This window comes from Pteropus medius, unplaced genomic scaffold (assembly GCF_902729225.1).
Source record: "Pteropus medius unplaced genomic scaffold, Ma_sr-lr_union100, whole genome shotgun sequence".
Taxonomy (NCBI): Eukaryota; Metazoa; Chordata; class Mammalia; order Chiroptera; family Pteropodidae; genus Pteropus; species Pteropus medius.
Genome location: NW_024340692.1, coordinates 13,789,341 through 13,810,048, shown reverse-complemented (window position 1 = coordinate 13,810,048; position 20,708 = coordinate 13,789,341). Strand labels below are relative to the sequence as shown.

General features: G+C 41.8%; 1 protein-coding gene and 1 pseudogene across 1 annotated transcript; one reads left to right on the top strand and one right to left on the bottom strand.

Annotated features, from left to right (window-relative positions):
• Positions 1–2,957: 2,957 nt before the first annotated feature.
• On the top strand, positions 2,958–13,447 carry KCNV2 (potassium voltage-gated channel modifier subfamily V member 2). The gene is made up of 2 exons (XM_039886857.1): positions 2,958–4,334; positions 13,069–13,447. The coding sequence occupies exons 1-2, from the start codon at positions 2,958–2,960 to the stop codon at positions 13,348–13,350; spliced, it is 1,659 nt and encodes a 552-aa protein (XP_039742791.1). The 3' UTR covers positions 13,351–13,447.
• LOC120593284 (uncharacterized) lies at positions 9,295–9,413 on the bottom strand (annotated as a pseudogene).
• Positions 13,448–20,708: the final 7,261 nt, after the last annotated feature.

Below are 20,708 nucleotides of genomic sequence, written 5' to 3'. Positions count from 1 at the left end.
TGTGTTTCGCCAATGAGAACACTGGGAAGGGGCATCTAATCCATCTTGGGGAAACAGTGAAAGATGTCAGAGAAGGATCATTGAAAGAGAAGGATGCTATCTGATCTGACTTCTGAAGAGCAAGGACTTTAGGAGAATAAGGGCAGAAGGGAATTCAAGACAAAGGAAACATCAAGCGAAAACTTAGAACCTTAGTAATTTCAAGGCAGAAGGGGCTTGGAGATCATCTAGTCCTACTTTTCACCCATTCAGGTTTCCCTCTGCAGCACTCCCTATAGATCCTTAAATGCATTCAGGGAGAAGGAGCTCACCGCTTTATGAACAAATACGTCCCATGGCTGGATGGTCCTCTTTGTTGGAAAGTATATATGGATACTCGTCTACCACTGCACTTGCATACATACCCATTAGAGCAAAGTCTAAGCAACCTGCCCACACCAACAGATGCGTTTGGGGTATAAGTCACCTAAGTGCGGTCATCAAGTCAATATTCCTCACTCCACTGCATGGTTTTGGTTCTTATGCTTTGAGATGCCTTAAAAACAATAGAGTAATGTTTGTTAAGTGCAAAAGCCACAAGAATGTTGAAAGTTTAGGTAAGAAGTATTATATAATTGCAATGGAAAGAGAAAATTTTAAATATGAAAATACTTTTCCTCTTTATAACTGTGTAAGTGATTCAGAAGAAAAAAATGAATATATACAACAGGTGAAAGTGTGACAGTATTTGGGATAATATAAAGAGATGAAACTGGAAAATAGTTAAGTATGCAGCTAGAGAAATAACATCAATATTGTATGCCAACAGGAGAACACCAGAACTACATCGAAGAACTTAATGGCTAGGGCTGGTGAGAGACTTTACCATAAGCATGTAGGTCTAAGTTCTACTGGAAGCTAAACAATATCGGTGATTGTTATACTAGCAGTTACAGAACCAGTAGCAACTGTTACCTGTCCCAACACCTTTGAAGTGTAGTTAGAACTCAGCTACATAATAAAGATAGCACTGCAAATCAGTGAAGAAAAGACAGATTATTCTATTAATGTGTTGGGACATCTGTATTTAAAAAAATAAAACAAAACAAAACAAAAAACAGAAAATAAAGTTGGACCCTTATTTCACTCTTTATATCAAAAATAATTCCTGAGGGATCAAAACCTTAAATGTGAAAAATGAAACTATAAGAAAATTGTTTAAGAATTACAGGAGTGAAGACTCTTCTAAAAAACATAATACCTAGAAGTCATAAAATAAATATTTTACATGGGAAAAAATTCTCACCAAAGGATAAACTCAGAAAAAAAATATATGCGTAGTTTATATCATAGGCAATAGGTCTGTTTTCATGATATATAGTTTTCCTATGAATCAATAAGAAAATACCAACAACCCAATAGAAAAGAGATAGCTCTTAACCTACATGAAAAGATGCTCAATTGCATTCATAATAAAATGTAAATTAAGATTTACATACCATTTTCACCTATAAAATGGGGAGAGCTCAAGAAGTGTGATAATAGACTCATAAACTGATGGTGAGCTGTAAACTGGTAAACTTTTATGAGGGAAATTTGGCATCATCAATCAAAATTACAAACCTGAGGTCTTGGACTGGCAATTCCACCTCTAACAATTTATTCTTCATAGATCCTAACATATATAAAGTCCTGTATGTATAAGATTATTTACTGCACCATTGTTTATAAGAGCAAAGATAGAAAACAACCTGAATGTCTGTCGCTACCAGCCTACAAAGCAGCTGTTTTCAAAATGAGCAAGTATTAATGTTCAGATATGAAAACACCTCTAAGATATATGGTCAATTAGAAAAAGCAAAATATATAGTATAATTATGTTAATAATCGAGAGCTATTCAGATGAAAGATGGAAATAGCTTTTCCCTTGTATATGTTTAAAATATTTCTGGAAGGATAACCAAAAAGTTCTAATGATGATTGCCTCCTTAGAGACACACTTGATAGATGAAAGTCCAGATTGAGAGAGAGAGAGAAACTTTCTACTGTAATGCACCTTTGTGGCTTTTGAATTTTTTCTCATAAACATATGTAAGCTAATCAAAATAAATTTATTTTAAAAACAAATTCCCTGCACAAAGAAAATCCCTTGCTCTTCTCTATTTTTTATTCACTCTTTTGTTGTTCTTGCATATTTATATCACCTACAAAACCATGAACAACTTGAGGGCTGAAATTGTGTCTCTATTGAGTTTCCATTTCCAGCATCTAGTACAGTGCCATACATATGAAAGGAGACTTTTTAAAACAATGATGTCTTGAAGAGTAATGATGACCTTTTCCTTGGAAAGAAGTCTGGCAACCTTTATATATGGCCTAATATAGCAGCTGAGCAGGGTCCCAAGGCCCTAACAACACCTACCCAGCAGTCTTGGGATGTGTCCTTTCTGTAAGAGAAGAGAGGGTGAGAAAGAGACAGAAACAGAGAGAGATAAAGAGAGATGAAAACTGAAACTGAGCAATATTCTATAGCTAATTCAGTTGATTACATCTCAGCACAGGTACACCGAGCACTTCGTAAGGGCAAGGCCTAGAGTGGCCCACATTTTTATTAGCAATAATCTCTGCCACCTTCTGATTATCTACAGATTTAAGACCACATAATCATCCCCTACGTCACAGAGTCGAGGGAGAGGGGGAGGGAAAAGGCTAAGAGGTTCTAAATCCCTCCTAACACTTGCTTCTTCCCAAGATTAGAACATTCAACAGCCGCCTGCATACGTGCTCAGACCCCTGTGGCAGGCTTGCCCAAGGAGGGCCTGCTGTCAGGGTAATTAATGCCTGGGACCCTGACGTCTGTGGCCCAGGCCAGTCTAAGACAGTGCTGGGCACATGCTCCCTCCTCCTAGTGGCAGTGAGCAGGCTGGGGATCCTACGACAGCCAGGAAGGAAAAGCAAGGGGTCTAGTTCCTGCGGCCATGCTCAAACAGAGCGAGAGGAGGCGGTCTTGGAGTTACAAGCCCTGGAATATCACTGAGTGTGACAACAACACACTCCATGCAGGGAACAGCCAACACCGCAGGAGCATCTGTTCCTTGGGAGCCCGTTCTGGCTCCCAGGCCAGCATCCCACCGTGGACCGGGGTCAGCTTTAACTACTACATCGAGGAGGACGAGGATGGAGAAGAGCAGGAGTGGAAGGATGACCTGGCCAAGGATGATCTGGCCGAGGAGGCCAACACTGCCCAGTCGGATGGCCACACCACCTTTCCAGCTGTGTCATCGACACTGAACGTGAACGTGGGTGGCCAGAGCTACCGCCTGGACTACACCGAGCTGGCCTGCTACCCCAAGACGCGCCTGGGCCGCCTGGCCACCTCCACCAGCCGCAGCCGCCAGCTGGGCCTGTGCGATGACTATGAGGCACAGACGGACGAATACTTCTTTGATCGCGACCCGGCCGTCTTCCAGCTCGTCTACAACTTCTACCTGTCCGGAGTGCTGCTGGTGCTGGACGAGCTGTGCCCGCGCAGCTTCTTAGAGGAGCTGGGCTACTGGGGCGTGCGGCTCAAGTACACACCACGCTGCTGCCGCATCTGCTTCGAGGAGCGTCGGGACGAGCTGAGCGACCAGCTCAAGATTCAGCGTGAGCTGCGCGCCCAGGCGCAGGCCGAGGAGGCAGAGGAGCTCTTCCGAGACATGCGCTTCTATGGGCCGCAGCGGCGCCGCCTCTGGAACCTCATGGAGAAGCCCTTCTCTTCGGTGGCCGCCAAGGTCATCGGGGTAGCCTCCAGCCTCTTTGTGCTCATCTCCATCGTGGCGCTTGCACTCAACACGGTGGAGGAGATGCAGCAGCAGTCGGAGCAGGGCGGCACGCGGCCCATCCTGGAGCATGTGGAGATGTTGTGCATCGCCTTCTTCACACTTGAATACCTGCTGCGCCTAGCCTCCACGCCTGACCTGCGGCGCTTTGCACGCAGCGCCCTCAACCTAGTGGATCTGGTGGCCATCCTGCCGCTCTACCTGCAACTGCTGCTTGAATGCTTCACGGACGAGGACCAGCGGCGCAGCAAGGGCTCGTCCAGGGAGCACGACCTCGAAACTGTGGGCAAGGTGGGCCAGGTACTGCGCATTATGCGCCTCATGCGCATCTTCCGCATCCTCAAGCTGGCACGCCACTCTACTGGCCTGCGAGCCTTCGGCTTCACCCTGCGCCAGTGCTACCAGCAGGTGGGCTGCCTGATGCTCTTCATCACCATGGGCATCCTCACCTTCTCCGCCGCCGTCCACTCCGTGGAGCATGACATGCCCGGCACCAACTTCACCAGCATCCCCCACGCCTGGTGGTGGGCCGCGGTGAGTACCATGGCCTTGGGCTTTCTCACCCTCTTTCTCAGCCCAGCGGGAGCTGGTCCTCCCTTTCCTTGGTTATCAGCCACCTGTCTTCATCCCCTGCTCGTTCCCCTGCCTTGTGCAAGGACCATCCCATCACTGCCCCCGGTTAAGAAAAACAGAAGTGGTATTAGAGGTTTGGAAAGACATAGACAATGTAGTCCAGTAAGTAATCCAATTTGTATTGGTCCTCGGAGTCTCAAAATCTAGATTTTTTAAAACGCCTGACAGGCAGATTTTAAGGGGGGTTCATTGTTGATGTATGTGGGAAGCTTCCTCATCATCGTCCCTGTTATTTGCCACTCATTGAACACTTATTGTCCTAAGTAGTTTGTAACATAAATTTATCTTACCCTTATGAGGTGGTTATGATCAGTATTTCTGTTTAAAACAGAACAAGTTGGAAATGACTTCAATTTTTAAAGGAAACTAGATTTAGTCAGGAGAGGAAATGAGACTTGACTGAACACTATTAACCCTGAAATCCCACTGGTTTTAGGTAAATCTGAGTATGTAAAGAGGTCTCTAAAACTGAAACTTGTTCCAATGTCACTAAAATTCTTTCAGGACCAAATAGTACTGTCCCATTTAATAGCTAGAGGAACTGAGATTCAGAGTTTGGGTGTAGTCACAGCTAAAGGCGGCAGAGCGAGGATTGAAACCTGTTTGTCAACTGCAAAATTCATGCCCTTTCCGCATCCCAGCACTGCCTCTTTCACACTTTTAGTTCTTCTACAGGCCTTGCACAATTAATATATTACTTATATTTGCCTTTATAATAACATGGCATTTACTCGCTGGGGTGCTAGACTAAATCCTTGGAAAATCCCCAAATTCCTGGAAATGCTGACTGGGTCTTTTCAGGTTAATGAATAAGTTGACATATGGGCATAGAAAAGAACTCGGTGTACAGTTTCCTTATTTTCTTAAGTAGATTATTTGTAATGCCTTTAAAGACATTAAACAAATATAAGCAGTTTTTCCCATGTTAGAAAGTCGATATTTTCAACATTAACATTAGGTATTTTAGAACCCAGTCTGGTGTAAACTTCTGAGATGAGCCAACCCAGGGCTCCTAACAGTGTCGTGTAGTGAAATGGAAGATTTAGATTCTAGTTCCAGATCTGCTAAATAATGAGCTGTGAAACCTCACTCTCACTCTCCACCCTCAGTTTCCTCATCTCTAAAAGGGGAGGATGGAGAGCTGGACAGTTCACTGAGTCTTCCTTCCCTGGAAAGCAAGTGCTAATATGTACAACAGGATTTGTGAGCGTTCTTCAGTGACAGGATGACATTAGGCTCTTCCAAATGAGCTAGCCAAATGCCTCTCTTCTGATCTTATTCTAAATGACAAAAGGTTATTCCCATAGTAGGTAAACCGTGTGTGTAGATGAAGCAGATAGAGGATGATTTGTCCCCAGCAAATGACATTTACTTTTGGAGTTGAGTAAAGCAGGAAGGGAAAAGAGCAAAGCCAAATGTTGATGATAGAATTCTAACTTTTAGAGAGTCAAGTTTCTATTCATCCAAATATCTTAGAAGGCTAGCATAGATAGGCTGGGCGTAGTGGTCTCTTTGATACTATATTTATCACCCACAAAATCTTTTTTAAAACTTTTTGTGTATTAATATAAATGTATTTTTTTTAGTTTTGTTGCTAATATTGGATTTTTCTTTTAAAAAAATTTCCTAATGTGAATGCCCATTAATCCCATTTAATTTTCTTGATCTGTTTAACATTCAAGGATGTTTAAAACTTTCAAATTATCTCATTTTTACAGTGCACAAGATTACTTTACTCAAGAACAGTGTTTTCTATAAATTTTACAATAAAAATTGAATCAACATTCAGGTTTTATCTACAGTAATTATTATTATTATTATTTTATTTTTATTTTTATTTTTTTTTTACCAATTATTGCTTTTTTACCAATATGAGTTTTCTTTTGTGGCCATTATCTCTATCAGGCGCCATTTTCACAATCCAAAATTTGCACATGTCAACCTTACCATTTCCAAATCTTAACTTTTACCTATGCCCTTTGTCCATTTTATTATCTGAGAATTATTTATACTAGTAAAAATTATTAACTCCGTGTGGAGTTAAGATTCCAAAGGAGAAAGATAACAATTTCAGATATTGGTGTGTGTAGTATAGGATAATAGAGAGTGACTTGGATGGCAGAATCTACCTGTGATGGGATGGTCAGAGAAGCCCTCTTGGAGATCACATTTAGGTAAATTTTGAGCAATTAGAAGAAACTCGTCTAAATAGACATGACTAAACAGACATGAGAATCTGAGAGGTTGAATACTAGAAGTAACTCTGATCAAACAGTCTCCAAGCATTTTATTGGTCACACGTCTCATAATTAAAAATTTTTGAGCACATCTATGATAAATATATAGTTATTCATAAATTCTAAGTTATTCATTGCCACAACTATGATGGTTCATAAAGCACCCCAAAACTCAATGGCTTAAAATGCCAAGCAATTCTTTAGCTCATGAGTTTGCCAACAATTTAGACTGGCAATTCATCTAGAAGGTTCTTCTCATTTGGACTAGAATCAGTCACTCACATACCTATGGTCAGTTGGCTGACAGCTGAAATCAAGGAGGAAACTAGGTCACATGCCTTTCATCCTCCAACAGACATGTATCCATGGCTAAGGCAAAGGGCAAGAGAGAGGGAGTGCAACCCCAGTCACGCAAGCAAGTGTATAAGCTTCTGTTCCACGTCATTTGCATAACCCATTGGCAAAAGCAAGTTACAAAGCCAGACTGAGAGTTAAAGGGCAGGGCAGGTTAGCCTACCTGCTATAAGAAAGCATTGTAAAGTTCTATGGTAAAGAGCTCAGAAATAGGAAGATATAAAGAATTAGGTGCAGTAATTCAGTCATTCTATTTCAGTAAGATATTCCTGCTCAAATATATTATACACATCAGAAAACATATACTCACACATTGAAATTTAAAAGATGGGATACAGAATAATAGGATTGAAATTTTCTTCTCCCAGTCCAGTGCAGCATCCCTTGTGATGCAGTCACCCACGTTGGAGACAGATTCTCTAATCCACTCTTGTGTGTGTGTTTAGTGCTTTCAGTCAACCCCAACTTACTAAATCCGACTTACTATTACTGGTCTTCCCTCTGTCTATGCTAAGGACCCGCAACCTTCCTCTGTTCTACTCAGTATTTTCAGAGGAATATAGTAATTTTCATTACTGTGAATTCTCCTACAGCTGCAAAACAAATCCCTCATGGACACTCATGTCTGCAAATGCTCATGTGTTAGGATGTAAGATAGACCGGTCCTACTCATCTATCATATGGAAGTTACTTGTAAACCCCAATGTAATAGGAAACATATGTAAAATGCTAGCCTGTAGTAAATTTGCAATAAATGGAAGCTACCGTATCTGACTAGCGAATAGTCTTTATCACATGGAGGCAACAACCTTTGCTGCCAGATTCATTTGGAGGAAAATAAAACAGAAGTGACTCCTTCTCAACTGAGGAAAGAGAGAGACTGTGAGACATACAAAAGGGTCAACTGTTTCATCTTGGGAAAGCTTCTGAGTGTCCAGATAAATAGGCCCACGCTTGGAGCAGCTCCAGCCACGTTGGAACTCTCAGGGTTGCCTGGGTGTGGGAAATGCTGGGCACGGCTCAACAAGAACAATTAGCTCTATGATGAAGCTGTAACCATTGGCTTCCAGTGTGGCTATATTTTTATGTAGAAAAGGGCAAACTGGACGGTTCCACAAACAATTTCCTCCTGAGCTTACCAGAGCGAGTTAAAGCTGTAGAAACCAAACAGGAAACTATGTCATGAACTCATTCCTTCAAAAAAATAACAAAAACTCCTCAAAAAGAAAAAATATATCTCTCGCTGAGACATTAGATAATTGTGCCCCAGAGACCTGGCTCCTATCTTTGTTTTCCTAAAGTATGACATAATTTTCTTGCAAATGAGTGGTACTTAACAATATCACTGAGATTTTATATTATTTGCTTTTTATTGATTGCTTGCTTGCTTTGAGGAGACCCATTTGGAAGGTGACTCTGTCAAGTTACAGTCAGGAAAACAGAAAACAGTGTGTTTTAAACAGAGGAAATTTGATACAGGGAAGGATAGAAGCAAAAAGGGGAAACTGAGATAACCCAAAGATTGGTAACTGTAGGAAATAGCTGTTGGTTCTAGAATTGGGGGAACAAGTAGGAAAAGGCAGAATTACCAGAATGAAGGAGTACAGAGGAGGAGCCTCTGTGTAGCTGTCACAAGGACCTTTAAGATGTCACCATGAGTGCCAGGTGTGCTGAATATGCCTGAGCCATAGATGTCCGCTGTTATTGGAGGATGACAGAAACAGAAACAGGAATAGAGACCCTTATCTCCTCATTGCACCTTCCAGTCTCCCAACAGTGTCTCTCATTGGCAGAACATAACCAGAAGACAGTAGGCAAGGGAATCTGGGAAATGTAGTTTGCAGACTCCCAGTTGCAGAATTATAGAATAGAGTACAGAAGGGTGTCAGAAGCCATTAAAGTTCTAGCTCCTTCGGCAATTGCACAGGAGCTATACAAATGGGGCAAAGGCTATTAGACACTTCTATGACTTTTGATCTTGTGGACTCCTGATTTGGGAGTGGTGCCCTTTTACCTCTTTAAACTCTGCTCCTCCTATTTGACCAATATGATCAAAGTGGGTCATGATAGGCTTATGGGGCAAGGAGAAGCTGAGGATGTAAAGGGCATCATTATTCTTGTGTACCTTTCTATGAGTAGATTAATAGGTCCCAAACTTGCTTTAGCTTTTGCACACTTCCTCCTTACAGCACAATTATTTTTAGGCGAGGCAACCCTTGGTTGACCTCACAGAAAGGACCTTGTCAGCTTACAATCCTTTTTTTTTTTTACACCTACAGCACCTGGTCTTCCTGGGTGGTCTCCCATCCAAGTACTAACCAAATCCAACCCTGCTTAGCTTTCGATATCAGATGGAATCGGGCCTGTTCAGAGTGGCATGGCCGTAGACCTTATTACGCAATTTACATACATGTCAGAACTATAATAGTCAGATGAGGCTGGTTGTTCTCTTCAAGGTAGTCACCCATGACCTGATTCTATCAGTGCTTCCACTGATCAAACATTCTTCGAATTCCACTGAGGAATTATCTTCAGAGCCTGTGACATGTCCATTTGCTTCTTTGTAATGGTGCTCAATCTACCTTTTGGAGGGTGGATTTAATGTTTTAAAATAGTCAAGACCCTTGAGTTTAAGACTGGCATCTAAAGTTAATCCTTGGGGTAGTTAATCTAAATTGAGGCATTAGATAATTGCGCCCTAATTATGGCCCAACAAGACCACTTATTTCAAGGTCGTGCCACTGAATCCTCTGTGCAGATTATAATCCAAAGAGGAATTCCTAAAATATCTGCAGCAACAGCAACATGGGTAGGCTAAGTATAGCCTTTAAAACTAAATCTTTTGAAGGGCTGAGGTATGTAATTGAGGTATGTAATAATTTTCTCAAGAAAACGTTAGTCTTTAGCACCTTAAATGCTTTGGGAAAACTAGAAGGGGTGTTAATTATTTTGAAAAATCAGTTTTATTCCCTGGGATCATAAATCCTAGATGCATGGATTACTGGCTACGAAGGCTTAATCTATGTCTAGTATATTATGAAGGAAACAAACATTCCTTTTTGAGGGAGAAATTCAAGTATAGTCATTCTAATGTTTTGGAGAAAAATTGGATGCTTGTCCTCCTTGTAATGTTTGGCAGGCCAGGATTTGCTGATTAGTGGGTGAGCTGCTGGGGGAAGGTCACATTCTGGTTTGGGGACGAAAAGGCCAGGGAAAATATGTAAGTTTTCAACAGGATGGTAAGTTTCCAGTTTATAGAATAGCTGAGCCAGGCAGTTTTTTCAGGATGTTAAGATGGATTGTAGAAATTTTGGTCATCTTTCCAAACCCAACTCCTGCCAATGTGAGAACTTATTCTGAGTTCACATGGATCAATCTGGTATCTTCAATTTTTAATGCTCATTTTGGGAGAAATGGTTTGGATTGTGGAACATGGAGAAAAAGTTCCCTAAAGCCAAGGAATCCTGAGTTTTTCTTGGAACCAACGAGAATGCAGATCACTAGTTGAGTCAAATTAGCCACAAAACAGACAATGCATAAATTAATTATGCGTTTTGAACAAATTCTTCAGCACTAGTCATAAAGAGCCTTCTAGCAGAAGATATCTTTTCTCTAAAAATAGAGATTCGAAATATACAAAAATATTTAGACCATATTATTCACATCAAATATTTAATCTTCCTTAAGCCAGTTCTCTTTGCTCTTGACTTTTCACTCAAAGTTCAGCCAAAAAATAAAAAAAATGAAGTTGGGTTTGGGAGCGAAGCAAAACCAGAATGGAGATTGATCAGAGATTTTACAAAGGTACTTAGTCTCAATTATTTTCCTTTTTCTGTATCCTAGCCCTTCCCACACCAATCCTGTACGCTTGAGGGCCTGGTTTACCACAAAGTCTCTGCTTTGGCCTTTCATGGATACTTCCTATTCTAAACTACCTTTCCTGTCACTCATCCCTATATCCAAACTCCCTTTAGTCCTCGTCCAGGGAATGTAGGCTAACTAAACATTCATACAGAGGTGTGAGTGATGCTGATAGTGACATATGAAAGCTATTGTTCAGTTCACACACCTGGGCAGATCTCTAACTTAGATTCTTTCACTTTTGGTGTAGCCAGTGACAAGAAGCATGCACACTCACACAAATATGAGTACACTTTGAGAATAACCCACAATCTCACTTTATCACTGCCTCTCATCATCCTTTGGTCCAGAAGGTAGGAAAAAGAGATTCTTTCCTGGGGCCAGTATGCCACTCACCCAATCTCCCTCACAAAGCATTCAGCAAGGGCCAGAGAGGAGCCTCTTTTCACAGCCTGTTGGGCTCCTAAGCATAAAAACTAACATTATCTCTCACACACCTTGTGCCAGGCACTGCTTCAATTCCCAGAGCAACCCCATGAGGTAGATACTACTAGTCTCCCCGCATTTCAAAAGTAGAAACAGAGGCAGAAAGAGTTTATGTGACTTGCCCTAGTCACAGAGCTGAGAAGTGGATTCAGACCCACACAGCCTAACATAATACCTATTTCCTTAGCCTAGTCTATACCATCCTGCCTCTTAGATGCTTGCTTGTATTATTCTCCCAGGGGAAGTAGCAGCCCGTCCTTCAGCAGGTCTCTCACCAGTGACAGAGCAGAGCGGGTACTTCATCTGCTCCGAAGGAGAGGTGCAAGCTTTCTCTTTTTGCGGGCTAGATGGAGCTGCAGTTCTTATCAACTCCACCAGATTTGCCTAGCTGGCCCACTTCTCCATTTTATCTTAACGAATCAATCACACTTGTTCTAAGTTCAAACTAACCCTTACATCATCAAAACAAAAATATTTACATCTCTAACTTAAAGGCATCTTGATACAGGTCTATAGGATGACTATGTACATTTTACTACCACCTGGCCGAAAATCGTGGCAACAACACAAATCAATGAAGGAAACAGTGGTCCCTGGAGTTGTGCATGCATTTTCCCCTCCACCCCCACACTGTAAGCAACAGCCCTCCCTCAAAGGCTTCTAGTAATTTAACCAAAGTGAGTCTTAGTATATGAGGCATAAAAAACAGGGCCCAAGAGATTTTCCCGGGTTTTCTCTAGCTACACTGACTAATAACTAGTCCCGTGGGTATCTGCACATTAAAAAAGAAGCTTGTTAACCTAAATAAATCTCTAATTAGTGGAATCTAAAGCAGTGTGACAATAGTGATGGGAAGAATTTCATGCCAGGTGAACATATCTTTGGTTGGCAATGTCTTACAAAAGAGTTCCTTCGCAAAATAATGAGTGTATTTCTCCAGATATTTGCAATTAAAGCACCTTTATATAAAACATCTCATTTGAACTACATAATAACTCTGAGAAGTATTATAATTGTCTCCATCTTAAAGACGAGAGAAGGACAACAAAGGAGGTTGTTCAATGACTTTTGTGTGTCTGATACTGTGTTTAGTATTTTAGATTCATTTTCCTATTGGATCTTCACAAGAAGCCTGAGAGTTAGGTGATATGCTCCTGTTTTAGATAAAGGAATGAAGGCGTAGCAACTAGGAATGTTTTGCCCAAGGTTACTCTGCTGGGAAGGGTCAGAGTCAGGATTTGAACCCAAGTCTGTCTGGTTCCAAGCCCGAGCTCTTTTCAGCATCTTGGTCATGTAAGCAAAGCCAGGGACCCTGATCCTAGAGCTGACCCCAGCTGAGGGAAGGCAAAGACCAACACTTACTGAGCCTGCTCTACACGAGGGACTGTACACCTTGTCTTATATGCTCTTCACAGCAACGCTTTAAAGTTGGTGTTGTCTCCCCTGTAATATATATAAGAAAAATTTATAACTAATAGCCAGGATTTAAGCCCAAGTCTTTCAGCTCCAAAGCTTGTGTTCTTTCCATGACACAGGGCTTGCAGGCAAACTTCCTGGTACCTCCTAAAGCTGGCTCCATGGGGAGCTGTTACACAATCTACAAGCATTTTCAGGGAGATAGACAGTTCCCTGCCTGCCCTCTCCCTTCTCCTCCCTCAAGGTGCTAATAATTCAATCCTGCTTTCCTTCCAATACAGGTAAGCATCTCCACTGTGGGCTATGGAGACATGTACCCGGAGACCCATCTGGGCAGGCTTTTTGCCTTCCTCTGCATTGCTTTTGGGATTATCCTCAATGGAATGCCAATTTCCATTCTCTACAATAAATTCTCCGATTACTACAGCAAGCTCAAGGCTTATGAGTACACTGCCATACGAAGGGAAAGGGGAAAGGTGGAGTTCATGCAACGAGCCAGAAAGAAGGTGGCTGAGTGCTTGGCTAGAAGCAACCTGCAGCCCGCTCCAAGGCAAGAGAATTAATATTCCAGAGGACACATGTGGCCAGCGGATCCCGTGACCTCCAACGCTTCCTTCCTCCTTCCTTCTCTTTACTATCAGGATTGGCAGTGAAAGGACACGTGAGGCAGATGTGCACAAAGGGCATTACGTTTACAGAGTTCTCTCTCTAGAAATGTTCATTTTAACCGAAACTCAGACTGCCTCATGTTGTTTTGGGTGAGAGTCTGACTGACCTTCCCAATGACAGATATTGAAAATTCTTTGAGGAACAACATTTTAGATTTCTCTTAGAGCTTCTCATGGCTACTCAATAAATATTTTTGGACTTGAGTTGACTTGAGAAAAATTTTCTTACCTTAAAGAAAAAAAATCCTTAAATTTCCAGAGTGTGTGTGTTGCAGCAGGAATTACATGAGCTTTGGAGTTAGACCAGTCTTGCTCAAAAGCCCAGATCTACCAGCCGTAGGGGTTGGGATAAGTTATTTTAACTATCTGAGCCTCAGTCTCTTCAATTGTAAAATGTAAGTAATATGACCTACCTTATAATATGAGCATGGGGAATGGAGATAATATTTGTAAATGCTCAATAAATGGAAGCTGTTCAAACTGTTTGAGTGGGTGTTGTCTAGTAGGTTCTCAACTGAGGAGATCTGGTCATTGTCCAGCCCTCCACCTCCCTGGACATTTGGCAATTTCTAGAGACGCTATTTGATTGTCACCATTGTAAGAAAGGATGAGGGAGCCACTGGCAGCTAGTAGGTAGGGGCCTGGGATGCTGCTAAACATGCACAGGACAGCCCCGTAGCAAGGAATTATCTGACCCAAAATGTCAACAGAGCCGAAGTTGAGAAACCCTGGTCTAGATTTAATAGGAGGGCCTCCGGACCTGCCCTGTGAAACATGCTCAAGTGTGCTAACCCGCCCACTCCTTTGAAACCTTAACATCATAAGTGACTTGACATCTGAAAAAAGGTGGACAGAAGCCCTACTATTGGAAGGTTGCTAGATAAAATACAGAATGTCCAAGTAAATTTGAATGTCAGATAAGGAATATTTTTTAGAAGTATGTCTCAAATATTACATGGTATATACTTCCACTAAAAAATTATCTATTGTTTATCTGCAATTTAAATTTAACTGTATTTTCATGTGCTAAATCTGGCAATCTTATACTATGGCTTTTGAGAGACAAAGGTTCCTCATATGGATGGAAATTACCCCCTAGTCTTAAAACCTCACCCAAACAACAGGATCCTCAGCCAAGTTGGACTTCTCTTCCCTCTTGTCAAATAAGAAGGAAAAATTTTGAATCAGGCTCAGAAGGAAATATGAAAACAGAGTTACAACATGCTGGAGGTCAGAGCACAGCTTACATAACCACCTGACATGCTCAATGCAGCAGCTGCCCCTTTCCAGCCCACCTCCAACTTTCCGGCTCCTTTCGAGGTCTCTATGGGAGGGGTTTGTTGATGAAGTACATCTGCTGGTGCTGTTAAGGGCACAGACAATAGGAAGGGCCAGTGTCCATCACCCCTCTGTCTGCTCAAGGCCCAGGGAGAATGACCCCTGGTTGACCAGCCCAGCAGGAGAGACTCCCTGAGAGAGAGGGATGGGGATTGGTAGGGGGAAAGGTGAGGGAGGCCCTGGTGAGGAAGATGAACTTTTCCAGGTCCCTGAGAGGGAATCTGGTAAATGACAGCAGTCCCCTCCTCCCCATCTCACTGGCCACATCTGCTCAGACAGCTGCGCTCTGCCTCCCAAGAGAGTGAGACTGACAGAAAGGAGTGAAAATGAAAAACAAAACAAAACAAAAAAACCCACATTCCATGAGCTCCACTGTGCGCCAGGCACAGAATCAACATCATTTAGTCCTTCAACAGCCCTACAGAGTAGGTTTCAAGGTAGTCACCTATAGAGACTTTAGCCACATCGAACTTGACATGGTCTTTGGATCTAGATTTGAAATGTGGCTCTGCCATTTACTGTGAGTTTGAAGCATGTGCAATTGTCATTTTCATTAAAAAAAAAAGGCTGAATATTGGCAGTTTCATATGGTACAACTTAACAGTTGTGTGGTTACTTAATTTCTCTAAGCCTCAGTTTTTGCACTGTTAAAATGGAGATAATAGTGTCTTTCTCAGAACTGTGCTAGTAATTAAATGGTATATGTATTATAAGCACTCTGATTGGCTCATGTTAAGAACTAAATAAATGTGGGCTGCAATTATCATCATCATCATTAGTTTGCTGTCTGTGCAGGAAAACTATACAAGCCCAGATAGAGTCGCTTGTTATCAAGGAGAGGATTCTGTGGGGGGACAGCTTTTGAATCCTGCTGCCAACCCTCTAGCCTATCCAGAGCCATGCACGAGGATCCAGACCAGTCTATCCAATAGAACTTGCTGTAGAGATGAAATGTTATGCACTGTTTAATACAATATAGCCATGTATGACTATTGAGCACTTGAAATGCAGCTAGTGTGATTCAGGTATTAAATTTTATTTAATTTTAATCAATTTTATTTAATAGTTAAATGACCACACATAGCTATAGGCTGCATGTTGGGCAATGCAGTTGTAGGCCTTCCTTCTACCCTTGTGGGGGCATGTGCCCTGAGGTAAGGAGGGGTGCTTGGCTTTTGTGGGGAATGGCATTGAGAAAAGAAGAAAACATAGCAGCCCCCCTGTTCTGGCCTGGAAGGTGGGATGGGTTTCCAGGTCAGCACAGATATTAATGGAAGCAGAGGTTGTTGATCTGATTGGTGGCTTGGAAAGACTTCCTTTATTAGAGAAGAAAGAAGATGCAATCTTCCAAAGGATGTGCAACACAAAAAGAGCTCTAAAAGGATCAACTCCATCATTTTAGTGGCTCCCAACCTTTACCCTGAGGGACTTTTGGGATCCCTCGCCGTGCCAGCCCAAGGCCATATAACACCCAAACTCCTAAACCAAATTGGTCAAAAACATACTTCCCTTCTTTTACTTCAGCTTCAAGGATATAAGCAGACATGTTCACATGAAATCTTTCTTAAAATTAAAGGGAAACATTAGGTTACCACACACATGAAAAAAAGTTCCCAAAGAGTCTAGGACTGGGAAAATAGGTTTAAGTTTTGCTGAGCTTAAATTCTCTTCTCCGAGGCCAATGCCCTGGCCCCCAAAATCAAGATGAATGTGGTTCCCTACACCTCAGTGCTCCCTCTTCCCTCCCTGTTCAACTCTGATGTGACATCTCTAAAACACATGTGTTTTCTACTTTGTTATCTATTCTTGTGGGCTGGGCCTTCTCCATGTGTCCTTCTACAGCCATTATTTGCCCTACTCTGCCATGCTGCATGGACCAAGGCGTCTGTACCACCCTGGTTCCCTTGTCCTCCGGCAGGATATCTGCAGATGAGAGGAGAGAGTGTTCTGGATATTTACCCCCCGCCTTCTCCCTATGTGGCCATAGTCTGGGCAGTGGCTGAGTTCTCACAGCCATGATCAGCCGAGCAGCCTCTTGATCGGCCGCAGCACTTACGGGTCCCAGTAACACCTTTCTCTCCTGTCATCCCTGAGTCATATGGCCTTTTGCATTGCTAGCCACTCATTTTCTCACCACCCCTTGTAGGTTCTCTAAATCCTGCCCATACCTCTTTAAGTAATTTTTTATTAAAATCTCTTTAAATAAACCCATTGAATGTGCCATCTATTTCCCACTGGGATCCTGATAAGTACATCTTGTCTACCTTAAAAGAAATGTATTATTCACATTCCCCAAATCACCACTGAAAAGATGAGGCATGTTTATCTGAGGACTTATGTCTCCCCCACATATCACCCAAGAATGAAAAACACAGCCCTTGGATTTATACACCAGGAGGCATATCCAGCTCACAGATGGTTGGTAGGGCAGTGATGACTGGCACCCTTAAGTGCCAATAAATGATTTATTCTTCTTGTCAAAGTCTCTGCTCTTTTTAGTTTTCAATGACTCAATCTGTTGAATTCACTTCCTCTGCCCCATTCCACACATAGTAATGAATTTTCATGACATGATGGAATAGTGTGCATAAAATGAGTTGGAATATATGCACCTAGGGACAGAAGGTATCCTCTGAGGACATCAAAAAATTATCTTGGCCAGGTTTCTACCTTCACTCGGGTAAGGTTTTATTAACCTTACTTTGTAAGTGATGTAACTGAAACCAAGAGAAGAAATGTGCCCAAAGATGACAAACATCTGTCTTCATGCTGCCATCCCCCTTTCCTATGCTCATAGCAGATATTCTTAATCACATCACTCTCTCCCATTGGAGAGCCTTTTCATCACAGTTCTCTAGCAGCCAATGCAAATCTGTCAGAGGTGACACTCAAGACCTATCTACTGTCTTGGCACGTGCTCACTTTAAAAATTAGAAAGTGGTACTAGAAACATCTCTATAGCCTTCTAGTACACTTTCCTTTTTTGAAGGATTTTCCTGTAATTTCAGAAAACTCCTGCAGACTATACTTATGCTATCCTCAATATTACGAGCCTTTGTAATTGAACTTCCCTGAGCCTCAGTTTATACATTGTAATATGGAGATTATTAAAATCTTCTTGGGATGGTTGACATCTAAATGCAAAGTACCTGACACAATACCTATCGTATAGTAGATGTTTACTTAGTTCATGATAGCTCTTATTATTCATTCTTTATAAACAGAATGCCAGTGATATCCGCCACCCAGAACGTGCCTTTCTGTGGTGCTCATTAGGATCCATGCTCATTGGTTTGTTGACAAATATTTTAGTTCTCCTGGAAGTAGACTGTATTTTTCTACCACATTCAAGTTATATATGGCCTAGTGGCTTGCCTTGGCTGAACGAATGTGAGCAAAAGAGACATTTTACTTCTTCTGGGCAGAAGCATTTAATTACTGTTTGCTATACCAATTTTTTGTTTGTTTTGTTTTTCTGTCTTCCAAATTGTAGGATCAAATGTCAGGATGGAGCACCCATCTCCCAAGTGTTCTGAGTGACAATGATGAACAGAACTCTAGGCTGACCCCTGTTGGGCACCTAATATAAGTGAGAAATACATAAGTGGAGTTGTTTCTTTCTGCAACCGTAACTTAATCCATCTCGATGAATACTTCTTTTTGTGTCAAAGTTCCAGGGAAGCTTCATCTCACAACAGAGAAGTGACTTGAAATATTCATGTGTTTTAAATGTTCATGTCTCCTTTAAGTCATTTTCTCATTCTCTTACACACTACTACTTAAAATGTGTCAAATGCCCATTATATGCTGAGCATTGTTCTGAGCATTTTATGTGAGCTGATGTACATACTTAGCACAATATCTGGCATATAGTAAATATCCAAATTCACGCTAATTATCATCATCATTATCACTTACATCATTATTACGCATCATCTCTAGTCCTCACGATAACTCGGAGAGGTAGAGATTGTTCTCATCTCCATTTGACAGATGAGGAAACTAAGGCACAAAGCAGTTAAGTAATATGACAAGGTTTCAGAGGGAGAAAAATGCAGCAAGGATTTGAATTCAAGTATGCCCGAAACCAAAGTCCTTGTTCTTTCCACATTGCTCCATACATTCCAATGAAGACTGTCAAATTCTGTGTGGTGTCCCTTTCTGATACCTCTGCTTCCCACTTTTTGGGCCAATGTCCCACCATCAGATCTGTCCCCTTGGTTATACCATTTGCAACAGTTATAGGCTAATTCATTGAGGAAGGAGAGAAACTGGACTCCCCTAAACCCACTCATCCATGGAAATAAAAACTTGGCCTTCAGGAAAAAGATTGTTTTCAACCAGCTTCAAAATTCACTATTAAGAGGGGCTTCTTCCTCTCTTCTTTCAGATTTCTTCAAAATCTCTAGGCTATTGTTTATTCCTATTTTTGAAGTAGCACAGGCAAGGCGCCAGTGATCAGTTTGTCCTGTCCTGCCCATCTCCCTAGAGCTGCAGGGGCCAAACAGGGAGGAAGAGAAAGAACTCAAACCCGACAGACCTACCAACCAACTTCCGCTCACCATATCTTCCTTCAGGCCATTTATTTCATTAAAGCACAGGATGCTCAAGGGAACCTCAGGAAAGGGGGCAATTTCATTTTATCCACACCTCAGAAATTAAAATTCTTTCCAGAAAAATAATTTTCTTTGTTCTCTGAGAAAGCTAAGGAAAGGAGAAAAGGGGTCAAGGTGTGAGAGTTAAGAAAATGAGAGGCAGAGAGGGAAAAAGGGAGAAAAGGAAAATAGAAAGATGTATACAACAGGAGAATAGAGGGAGGTTAAGATAGGAGGGAAGGGAAGAGGAAGAAGAGAGAAAAGAGGAGAGTAGCAGTGAAACTTGTTCATGCCTTCGTGATATCAGAAATCCATCTGAATTTTCATTTTTTGAAAATTTTAGTTGATAACATGTTGCCAGTCAGCTACATCTGGGGTGTTTTAAGGAGTCCCCTTACCTGCATTCCCTAAGAAAAGCTGCTACTCAATGGCTCCCAGTCTGGTTCATAACTGTAGTTCATTTTGAAATAACAAGTAGTGGGGAGGAGAAACTTTCTAGTCCAATGGACCTGGGTTCAAAATGCTGCCCTAGCACATTTTTTTCATTCAACAGTATTGATATCCATATATGTGCCAACCACTGGGTTACAGTGAATAAAATGATATGCCCTCATAAAGCTTCCATCCCAGAGGAATAAATAAAAAGGAAAAAATGTAGTATCTTAGTGATACATACTATGAAGACAAATAATCTATAAGGAGTAACAAATTTGGGAGTCACTTTTAAATGAGATGATGGGGGGAAGCCTCACTGTGAAGGATGATATTAGAGCAAAGCTGAAGACTTAACCCTGAAGGTATTTGGGGAAGAGCAAATGCCCTCAGGTGAGACTGAAGAGGAATTTTTATTCAAAAGGCTAATCAGCCCTCTGTTCTGCTTCTGTAAATATGCTTGCTGCATGGGCTGTACTTGAAATGAACTAAAGACTCACCTTCCCTTTTGTTTGATCTAAGCTACAAATGCAATTGTTTGTACCCCTTAGCAACTCCTGCACTTTCTAACACTTTGTAACTGCAGGTAGCCCATAGCAACTCCTGCCCTTGTAATGCAACGTAACTACCTGCAACCATAGCAACTCCTGACACTTTGTAACCGTCTGAGGACAAATCAATCAATCAGCCCTTGCCAAAACAGATCTATATAAGGGCTGTTGCAACTGAGCTCTGCACCCAGATCTTCACAGCACTAGGTCCTCTGGAACCGCCGGTGTAATAAACCTGAGTTGTCCAACTCTCTGAGTGCTGCTTGGTTTCTCACCGGTCTGATTTTGGATCCTTTCCTCAACAAGATCTCACTTAGGGAGGGAATGGGGAACAATG